At 39.1% G+C, this 11,624-nt stretch overlaps 1 protein-coding gene across 1 annotated transcript; it reads right to left on the bottom strand.

Moving 5' to 3' along the window:
* Window positions 1–2,941: 2,941 nt before the first annotated feature.
* itpkca (inositol-trisphosphate 3-kinase Ca) lies at window positions 2,942–9,957 on the bottom strand. The gene is made up of 7 exons (XM_017718078.2): window positions 9,191–9,957; window positions 6,200–6,299; window positions 5,767–5,980; window positions 5,394–5,598; window positions 4,121–4,222; window positions 3,953–4,024; window positions 2,942–3,874 (listed from the first exon to the last, which is right to left on the bottom strand). Exons 1-7 carry the CDS (start codon window positions 9,635–9,637, stop codon window positions 3,668–3,670), a joined length of 1,347 nt encoding a protein of 448 aa, XP_017573567.2. The 5' UTR covers window positions 9,638–9,957; the 3' UTR covers window positions 2,942–3,667.
* Between the last annotated feature and the right edge of the window lie 1,667 nt (window positions 9,958–11,624).

Raw genomic sequence — 11,624 nt, 5'->3', positions numbered from 1 at the left:
GCTCACTAGTAACTACTTGGAACAGAGGATTGGATTGTTTTGTTGAGTTCTGTTTGGCTGTCATCAATAGTGGGCTTGTCTGGTTCAAGCCATGTTGTGCTGTGATATGGTGTATGTGCATGTGGAACATCTGTGTAATTAATCCCTGAGAAAGGGGGCAACGCAGATTAAATGCTTTGAATCTGACATTAGTTAGGATTTTAAAAATACATTTTATTTGTCAGGTTTTTTAAGATGTACATAAAGACAAATGAAAGACTTTGCTTGTCTTACATAGTTTTTGTTGTTCCTCTTTCATCTTTGCAGACATTCTACATCATCAAAGTACTTTAGGAAAACTATTTTTGAAATCATTCTAAATATATTCAAAGTGCTGAATCATCTACCAATTTGACCTCTTTGTGACATATCAGTTTGGATTGAGACTACAGTTAACAAAGTGCTTTTGTTCCAGGACCGATTTTAAAAATCTTTTTTAAAGTTTTCCAGTTCTTTCTGAAGGGAATTAATCTTATTTGAGGCATCTGCTAAATACTGTATAATAGAAACCGTTGAATCTGGATCATGTAACGCTATATCATTTGGAAACAATTTTTGACTACCCAAACGTTCCTTCATATTGATGAAAATAGAAACATCATATGTGTTTAATCTTAATTTATAAAAAGCCTATGTCAGCATAATTTCTGAACATCTGGAGCCCCTGTATTATTTTGTATGAAAGAAGTATCCCCAACACTGTAATTATGTAGTTAACATAAGCATACCCTGAGCATAGTTTGCATTAAAAGGCTCCACTAATATCATTTCTAAATTTTGAATGTCCATTCAAAACATCTAATAAAAAACCACATTGATAAATAAGATTAACTTACAGTGGAAGTGCAAAAACATTCCACTGTTCATCCAAATTATCATTTTATATGTCTGTAAGTACATACTTACAGGGCCCCCTAGTGGCTGAGGGGCCCTAAACAACTGCTTCTACAACTGATAGCAAGAAATGGCCTAATAACTTAATAATGTTTCAAGCTAAAAAGAACAGGTGAGCCAAGGGTCACTGTTTTCACACTACCAGTACAAAGATGAAAAGCAGACTGAGAAGGAAATGCTATGCCTGGATGGATACATGGAAATGTAGTGGCAGGCTTTAAGTGATATACCATGCACAGCAACAGTGTGAGAGTAATGCAGGATGGTATATAGGAAGAGCATAACAATGTAATTTAATACTGTCATGCTCTTTTCTGTCATTCTTACCACTGTTGGTAACAGACATGATGCATTTATGCTTCAAAGAGTTCCCTCAGCTTTAAAGACAACTTTAAGCCACCTGCCACTTCCTCACTTGACAGATGTTCCTGTTGAGGAGTTCATTTCAACAGAAACATCAACTCTACTCCATCTCACCTTGTGAGGCTGAATACAAACCTCGGCAAGCACCCGCTGGGGCCACCATGCAGACCATAGTTTGCCAGGATGGACACCCATGACATTTTGCCATGAGACAGGTAATCTGTTCAGTATTCATTGTGTGAATACACAGCTGAACTACCCATTTACCCAGGTACTAGTTTGATTGTTGCCTGGAAAAGTATGTAGTCCATGTTAAATTATAAAACACTGCCTGTTGGGAAATGTAAGGCCTTGAAGATATGGGCATGCCACTGAGAAAACTGTGCTTTGCCAACCTACAAGGGGACATAATTATCTTACATTTCCTTCCTGTTCAATTGTTGAATCATGTTCTGGGGTATGTCACAGACAATGACATCTTGGAGAGCCCTGTACCTTCCTGCTAAAGGTGCCAAGAAACACTGACGCAGCCCTAGCACTATTTCATAAGAATCCAGTGGCAAAGACCACCAGACACATTAGTTTGTGTATTTACCATCAACAGTACTCAACACATCATTGTGGAAAGGCAGAGGAGAAAATCTTTAATAAGACCTTTCACCCCAAGGAAGAAAACCAAGAAGGAAATAAAAAAGAAAGCTCTAAAATTAAGATGTCTTTTCATTAGTGCATCATGTCCATTACCAAAACAGGTTGAGAATTAAAAGAAAGGCCCTCACCAGACTATGGAGTCCAAAGAAATGAGGATTGTTACAAGTACAATCTTAGCAAATACAACAAATCTACTGCTACTTGAGTCCAGCAAAATCAACAATCAGCCAGAAACTTAACCCCTACCAAATACAGACCACAAAACACCAAAACAACTTCTATAGCTAGACAGAAAATCTTGTAGCAAGACAGTAGCTTCATCCTCCCACCTTACCCATGGCGCTTAATATGAGCGATTTTATTATTATATATATATATATATATATATATATATATATATATATATATATATATATATATATATATATATATATATATATATATAAAAAATATATGATTAGCCAGGAGCTCATTTTCACTGCAAACCCAAGCAAAACCCATCAACAATCCAAAACCCCCACTACTACAAACTCTAATACAACACATGAGATAATGGTACATGGACATAGATTCTTCACATGTGGCTTCCGCTCTGAGAAAAGTTGCCAAGGCAGCCTTGTTTTACTCGGTCTTCCATTCTAGTGCCAAAAGATTTAATTGTGGATGTTTTAAGTCCTTCACTTTTAGCAGTGTGTAGTCTCAAAACTAACAGTAAGCTAAATGATGTGTAAAGGATTAGTCACTAGACCTGATTGAGCTAACAGTACTTGATCACTACCTAATGGCTCAGATACAAGGAAAACACAACTGTGCAATGCAGATGGGCACCACAACTGGAGTTGGGAAATAATGCACTTGACAAAGACAAGACAGGATTGGACTTCTCAAGGAAATGAACTCGAAGGCCAACTCTCAGCTGGAAGTAACCAATAACCTTATAAGACCCATGATTCTGTAAAGGCTTTGCCATATTCAGACAGTTAAACAAAACACGTTTTCGCACCAATGACAGATGACATTTATTGTGCTGATGATCAACACCATAAAATTATACAGCACAAAACAAATAACCAACTAACCACTGGCAAACAACAGAGTTCTCTGGTCCACCTTGATGTGTGTCTTTCTTGCAAACAAATTTATGCAACTAAGGAATGTAGGCCACAGCAACAGCCAGAGTATAAGATGCAGGCTCAACGTACATAGAACTACCTAAAGTTACAAAACATTCAAAAAAAAAAAAAAAAAAAAAACACCTGCACAGGAGTGTTATTATCTGTTTACAGAATTGTGTAAAACACACTCTGAAGCAGATCAATGAAAAGGGAAAAGGTTACTGACTGAAAAAGTGAGGAAATGTGTAGCTATCATTCAACTTGTGTTTAATCTCAGCAAAATGAAATGACTTTGGTCGCACAATTATGCTAAAATGTAGAGATAAAGGATTACCACAAGCCTAGAATGTTGGTAGAGATTTTCACCGGCATTCATTAAAATAAAATTAAAAAAAAAAAAAAAACAAACACAACACTAGAACCTCAAGTACATTTTTTTACATTACAATTTAACTATTCGTCCATGACAAAATATGGAAACTGCACCATATTTTAAGAAAATTAAATAAAAACAAAAAAACAAAAACCAAACTATTTACAAGGTAAAACACATTTACAGACATTTGAAGCCATGGGTTCTTTGTGTATTAATCAGGGAAATTAGTTCAGTGTCCAGAAAGCATGTCAGTCAAAATGTCAATAAAATTGTCCAGGCCCCATAGGTAGCCATCTTCCCTGTTGCCTTCCACCCATGGGCTGCGGTGGTCCAAAGTAAGAGGCGGTGGTATGGGGACCGTCTTTCCAAAGTCGATCATCCAGACTCCAGCTCTGCCACTGTGGTCATGCACAAACAACAGGGAGCTTCCCACCACCTTCCATAAACAAAAAGCAAGTCACTCATTAGCAAGTGCTGTATTGTAAAATAAAATTATGGGTAGGATGCTTCTTACCTCATGCGTTTTAAAGAACTCTGAATTCTCAAGTACAAGCCGCAGCTCCTTTAATCGTTGTTGGTAACTTTTCTGTAAATGAGGAATTACTAGTAAGTCATTTACACAGATTACACTGTAATTGTGAGCCTTGTCAATGTTGAGCCAAAGTGAAAAAAAGTCACATACCAGGACAGACATATTGTGGTCAACAAAGTCTTCTAATGCTTGCATCACTTGATCCTTATATTTAGTCCTTTTAAAGTTGGTGTTACAGGTGCCATCAGATTTCTGAACAGAGATATGAGAGCAAGAGTATCATATCACTGAACATCAAGACACGTAACAATGGAACTCACCAGACAAAAAAAAAACAAAAAAAACCACAATACACCAAACATGAAGCACAAAGTTAGCAGCAGGAACAGGACAGAAGCCCTCTCAAAAAACTGATGTAATCCTTAATTGATAAGATTGGCACTTTTATTAAAACAACTGGATATCTAACCAAGTATTATAAAACATGCATGCGATTAATTTTTTGACTGAGGAGTTCAACCCTGCAATGTTTTCCTGCTCTAACAGAACCAGCTGACCTCAAGAAATTCTTCTCAATTAGTTATCAAGTCATCAAATCACAGTTTCTATAGGGTAGTGGACCACTCTCAACCTTGCAGTGATCCCTGATTGGTGTAAAAATCACAGCAACACTACTGTGTCGGTGCCCGAGACATTTGTGCCAGCACTATACACACTACCATGCCTCACCAAGTCTGCGTCACAAACGCACTGAAACACATACCACACAAATGGTATGAACAACAGTCCTGCGGTCAGAAAGTGATCACTGATGAATTGAAGTCAGGTGGCAAACAAGCTTTGCATGGCAACAGATGAGCTACATACTGTGGCTGTGACCAAACTGGATGCCTGCTTGTTCATTAGTATTGTATATTAAGGTGAGTTATTTAGCTTACTAAAAGCGTTAAACCCGGATGAATCAATAAATTATTTGACATTTTCACTTCAATGTCATCATTCGGCTGCATTTTCCAGTTGACTTCTTATTTGTAGCCCTAGACACAAGCGTAACATTTTGAAAAGGCACGAGGACTGAAGCAAAAAACATCATTAAAGTAACATTTTCTGCAATGGACATTGGTATCCATTTAGCTGGTGTAGTGATCTAGGGTATTCACTAGAAAGTATCTGAGTACTGTGGAAGTTTATTCTGCTCTCAAAGCCCCTTTAGAATTTAACTTCACAATTCGGATAAACAGAAAAAAAATGGCTTCACTAATGACACCTACAAAATAGATGCATAATAATATGATGCATAGAGTGTAAGGACAAAGTAGTTTTTCTTTTTCCAACATAGTGGCCAACAACTGTATTAGGTTACTATTTATCATGACTGCACATTACTAACGGCATACTACCAACATTATGGGGTGCAACATACCTTGATGCCCTCTATACGGAAACCTAAAGTTGCAGTGGAGCTAAGGGTCTCCCTCCACTGCATGTATCTGGTTTTAAGCACTGCTTTTTGGGCTCTTTCTTCTGACGTTGGGGCATCTGGGTCCACTGCCACCATTTTCTCATACATGTCTTCACGTGGCTGAGGATGCTTGTGTGCTTTCTTCAGCTCCTCCTCCAAGTATGTCCTGACAGGACGTACAATGCTCAACATTATTACAAGGTTAAAAGTTTGGTGTGTACAAACATTTTTCAAATGTTAACGACAGGGTATGTTGATATTGGCTTCTGCATTAAGCATGTTACATGTACGTAGGTAGTGACAAGCTAAAATCTGCTCAAGTAAAAGGTCTCACCGGGTTCCCATTTTGCAGTCCATGATGCAAGGAGAGTCAAAGTAAGCAAGCAGGTCATCCATGAGGTTGTAGTCCTGCTCATCCCTCTGGGTCACTCCGTGGTACCCCGGTACAAAGGGTCGAAGCACATCCTCCATGAGCCGCTGCAAACACTGTTGCTCGCATGCACAGTACTTCTTCAGCAGCTTCCCATCACTGCCTGTCTGAAAGTTACCTATAAAACAAAAACAAAAGCAGACTGAATTGTTAGATTATTGGTCTGTTGCACTAATGAAAAAAAAATAAATAACAATGTAAATAATGTGTTGTATTCTATGGCACAGTATTTTAATGAGCAATAGCAGTGCTTTGTAAAGAGTATGTATATTCATATACAGAATATAGATAATCAATACAGAAAGGCTTTAGAAAGAGCAAAACATTACAGACGAACCTGCATGCCCAACCACTTGAACCCAGGGAGAGCGCTTTCTCAAAGGTACCACAACAGGTGACCAATTTACCATGTTTTTGTTCTTCTTCCATAAATCACTCTTTCAGATGAAAGAAAAACAAAGAAAATGTTATAAAATGTTATCAATGTTATATAGTTAATAATTACTATACACAAATTATACAAGAAATAGGACTATGGCTTCCCAATGTAAACACGGTTACAAACTTGCCCAATGTTATACATAGTCCAAGCTAAACTTGTTGATAATGACTGTAACTGAGTCTGCATGACCACCCTTTCCCACTCAGGTATGTCACACTGTGCATTTATAAGACTTTTTGTCACAAAATAAAAACAAACCCAAATAAACTTTATACACACAACCACATTCTGCTGAGCTGGCCATGGAAATAAAATGACCTAGGACATTTTAAGACTGGATATGTTTTAAGAGATCTCATAATCTTGACCATAGCTCCTTTAACAACACTACCCCATAACTGTTCAAGCTACACACTGCTACTTTTCTGTAAAACAGTCTTTAGCTGCCATTTTCCTTACCTCTGCCTTCGACTTTAGACTCATATGGCAGACTCCTTCTGCTCTACTGACCACAAGGCTTTCCCATAAGGCCAATCATTGACAACAATGCTGAACTAGCTGGAGTTATCAAGCAATACAGAGGGGCAGTGATCGCTCATGAATCTTACACAACAGCTGATAAAACATTGACAGACAAGACTTATTTTCCTACTACAATTGGCAGAAATGTAAATGTCAAGAGTCACACAAAGAATAAAACACAATTCTATCTTTGTGTGCTTTCTGACGATCTTAAAACATTCCAGTGGTTTATGTCAAACCTGTAAACTGATGTGAAAATGAAAGATCATTAAAAGCTTAGACCTCTTCTCATTCCAAACACTGTCATAGTGACAATGCCACTGATATTTTGAAAGCGACGGTGTTTCATGTGTGTAATGACAATATGCACACCGTCTTAAAGGGGAGATCTGAGTTTTTCATACTAAATATAATTTGTGCATACTAAAATGGTTAAAGTCATTTAGAGAGGGCAGAAACAATACCACTCTAGAGAAACCACAAAAGCGGTGACAGGACCAAGACATCCAAAGCATTTACTGTCTCAAAAAGGTACCTCACAGACAGTTAATACATAAGATAATTATGAATATGCTGTCTGATGCCTAAAATGTTATTTTACGGTTTAAGGTTTTAACCTTGAAATCAATGTGTGGCTGAGGTTTGTGGATGAGAGGTTTGTGCAGGAGCCAAAATTGTCCCCAAAGAAAAAATATTTTACCATCATCAATAAGGCATGTAAAACTCAGAATACACATGTAGTCATCTGCATAGTAAATAAAATGTTTATAACTGCAAATATAGCCATGATCTCTGACTCCCATCACTGCCACGGTAAAGAAACTGGAGCTGCATTGCTATAATGCTAAATTTCACATTAAAGCACACGGAATGACTCCGCTTACACCTCAATAACGGAGTTATGCAGAACGTTTCAAAGCTGGTGGAATTCCTGTTTTATTATTTTTACATTTGTGATGACCATTTCCTTTCCCCAAGTAGCCTTTTTATATACACTGCAATTGTCACTGCAAATCATTCATTAAATAAGCTGCGAAAAAAACAGTAAATCACCCTACTCTAAAAATAACCAAAGACAAGGAGGAAGCACAAAGAAACATGGTTAAGAAAAGCTCATCTGACCTTACTCACATGTTGATTTGAATATTCAGCCTTCTCGCATGAACTGCTAAACCTTAAAACACACCCTTGACTAACATTGGCTCAGGTGTGGCCACTGCAAAACTGACAATCTCCTGTGAAGCAGCAACAGATGATTGTTTAATGTGCAAACACAAAAGAGTCTCAAACTCCATGTGTGATGCAGTCCCTGTCCCCATCCCTTCCAGGCCAAAGACTCTTCTGGGCAGCGAAAAACTAGTCAGACCAGAATGACACTCTCCAGAACAAGAAAGGATGCCAGAGGGAGAGGCCAGCAGTGCCTTTTCCGCTGATGACCTTATAAGCACTGTTTCAGAACTGCCCTCATTTTAGTGCATGTTAAATGGTCCGGCATTTAGATGGAGAATGGACTTCAGCATTTCTGACAGACGTAGCCAAACCCTCTGTAGGCTTTCAGCAGAACCATGCAACTAGGAGCTAGTCAAGTTCTTGCTACTGTCTGCAGGCCACATCCACTCTCTATTGTCATCCACTCTATATTGTCTATGATGTCTGGTATCCAATTCCACCTTGCATTGTTATTTGTCCAAATAGCTTATGAAACTCCTTTTACAAGAGGAATTTTAGCTGAAAGCATCAATGCTGTAATAACTTTTTTGAAAATCACAACTGGGAGATCATTTTTCAACCACTTGTTAACTCTTGCCTTCCTCTATTCCTAAAGCTAAACTTAATGATCTTTAAGGTCTGTGCCATAATGTCACCCTAATACATTTTATTCATCAGTGAAGTGTCACTTGTTTGTTTACTCACGGTGTGCAGACCATTTAAAGGACTATAACCGAATAAAACGAGTCATAAACTGACACGTCCAATATAATATATGGTGTCAATCTAACAGAGTAACCCAGTTCTCAGCCAAAACATGTGCTTCACATTCAGAGCTACGGTGTATGATATCCAAGCCTGACTACCAACACTGCAAGCGTACATTTAAAAAGCTGTAGGCCATACTTATGTAAAGAAATATAGGGAATAAGGCAGTAGGTTCCAATGTAATGAACTGTTCTGGGGATTAGAAAGCATTCAAAGCAGAATAATTAAACAAAACTTGGCACAAAACGCATCATTGTACAGACTTCAACGTAACGTTGTGGATATAATGCTCATTACCTACTAAATATATCGACTAAACGTGACGTTGCGTCAATATATCGTGGTAAACCGGTACAGCTCTACCGCCTCAGACGCTTTAAAACTCACAGTATCATGGTCGTCCGAGCATAAGCTGCTGTTCTGAGGTACCGTGACGTTTCCTCCGTTATTTTCACCACACTCCTCCTCGTACTCCTCAAAGGACGACGTTGGCGAGAGGCCGGCTGACGAGGAGTTGGAGAGTTTTCGCAGCACCAGAGAAGAGGCGGGGGAGCCGCCGAAGCCACTGTCCGAACACAGAGACTCCTCGTCTAGGTTGGAGCTGCACGGTAGTCCGCTAACGCTCCTCTTCTCACCGATTTGGCGCATACGAGGTTCGCAAGTTACAACTAGCTGAGGAAGAATCCCAGCACCGCCGTGAGGAGGCGAACCCAAACACTGTTTCTGAACCGCACTGCACTTTACATGTTCGGTGGGCTCCTCCAGTCGTCCAGGCCAGTGCAGTACATCCCCGCCATCCGGGCACGGAGCCGCGGTGCCAGGCGTTTTAGTCATGGCGATCGCTGATTTAGCATTTGAGCTCAGCAGCTTTCGGGGCGACAATTCAATGGGCCAAGCCAAACAAGCTGATGCCCGGCTAACTACTGCTAGCTAACGTTAACTGCACCAAGGCACAGCCTCACTCACCTTGGCTCAGATAACGAGCTCCTCGCTGCTGTTTTAGTAAACTTACTGCTGCGCTGAAAAACCGCCAGGTCTCTGCCCTCGCGTCGTTCACATGTTCGCCCCCAAGACATGTGGGTTCACTACAAACAACAGAGGGACAATAGATCGGCGCCTATCCGATTCATGCACGAATCGTTTTTGAACCGGTTCTTTTCAGTTCGACACGATTCACAAATCCAGTTGAATCGAACTTTATTTTTTTCTTGAATCTATGTTTGCTTTAATAATTTGTCACAATTCAATCTCAAGGGATTGGTATAAAACATCAAATTGTAACGACCTCTAGGAATTTGCATACATTTTCACCTGTAGCCTGTTCTAGATCCCATGTCAGTCGCTGGCTGAATCAACAGCATTGTATATGGCACAGACGAAAATAGCTGAATTCAATCACTGTCTAAAAGTTCAACAAAACTTATACTTCTGCTTTTGTTTATTTTTTATAATGTGGACTTCAATTTACAACAAGCAATGGCTTTAAATATATTCAGGCAGCTCACAGATTCAAAATCATGGAAAGACAGGAAAGTATGTTTCATTTAAATACACTGAGTGTATTTACATGCACTCAATAATCCCATTTCTGATTATTCAAGTATTCAGGTAAACAGGCTCATTTCTTACAGCGAAGTACGGTCTATACATAAGAAAAAGAGCTGGATAGCTCAGTAATCAGATTTCTCAGTGCATGTAGCCGGATTTCCGTCGGATTTTTTTGACTGCGCATGTAAACGTTGATCATATTAGTGACAAAATCTGATTTTCGGCAGTTATCGGATTATTAAGTGTCTTAAACGAAGACGAACTGTTGCCCTGAGCCGACAAGTTCGAAAGAATCAGTATAGTGAATCGATGAACCGAGTCAATCTGCTAATCAGTAATGATACGCTCTAAGCCGCGATTCCGTGCTGGTGGTCCGTTCTGCTACCAACGCGGGTGTGATTGGTTAATTCTGGGGACAAGTTTTTGCTCCGCCTACTTAACTTGTCTTAAAAAGACAGTACCGCTCACTAACCGATTACGTTTGCAAACTTGGCTTTTACAAAATACTATTTAAAATACTCACACACACATATATAAAATACATATCTCGGCTTATTCTGCAAATAGTGTAAACCTACATGTGTAGCCTAAGTGTGCACTCAAATCTTAACAAACAGGACTACACATAGAAAATGAGGTCACCTATTAATGAAATAAAATATAATTTATTTAGCTCCATTTTGCTTAATTGTTTTATTATAAATATCTTTTGCAGGCATGAAATGTTTCTAAAAGCACAAGTAGTAACTGTGTTTCACTAATTCCATGGTCCTTAAAAAGGCTAAATGATAAAATGTCCAGCTGGTTATGAAACATTGTGTAAGAAAGATGCAGCTCTACTTGCGCTCATTGTATGTGTTTTAACACGTCTGACATTTGATCTTGCATTCTAAAGTGCACTAGAAATCATGTAGGCATGCTGTTTGGACATGCCAGTATGAACTGAGGTTAGCGTCTACTGATTGTATGCATGCTGGAGTGAGGGGTTGGCAGCTGTTCTGCCAGATGGATAGGCCACAGAAACTCACAGTGCTGTTCATTAAGAGATCTAGGCCAGCTGTGACCGTCTACAGCACAAACACAATACCTTGAAATCCCTGAGCCAATTGAAGCACCCTGTGAGCGTGGCTAAGGCTGCATTAGCAGCTCCAGCTGCATCACAAAAAATGTGTCAGAGCTCCATCACACTGCACAGTCCTTTCTAAACCTCCCAGAATTGTCTGACTGTTCAGAAATTTCCATGAAAATACTACAATGAATGAATACATAATGT

Source organism: Pygocentrus nattereri, chromosome 16 (genome assembly GCF_015220715.1).
Source record: "Pygocentrus nattereri isolate fPygNat1 chromosome 16, fPygNat1.pri, whole genome shotgun sequence".
In the NCBI taxonomy this organism is placed as follows: domain Eukaryota; kingdom Metazoa; phylum Chordata; class Actinopteri; order Characiformes; family Serrasalmidae; genus Pygocentrus; species Pygocentrus nattereri.
Note: the sequence above shows the minus strand (reverse complement) of the source record. Positions and strands in the feature narration are given on the sequence as shown.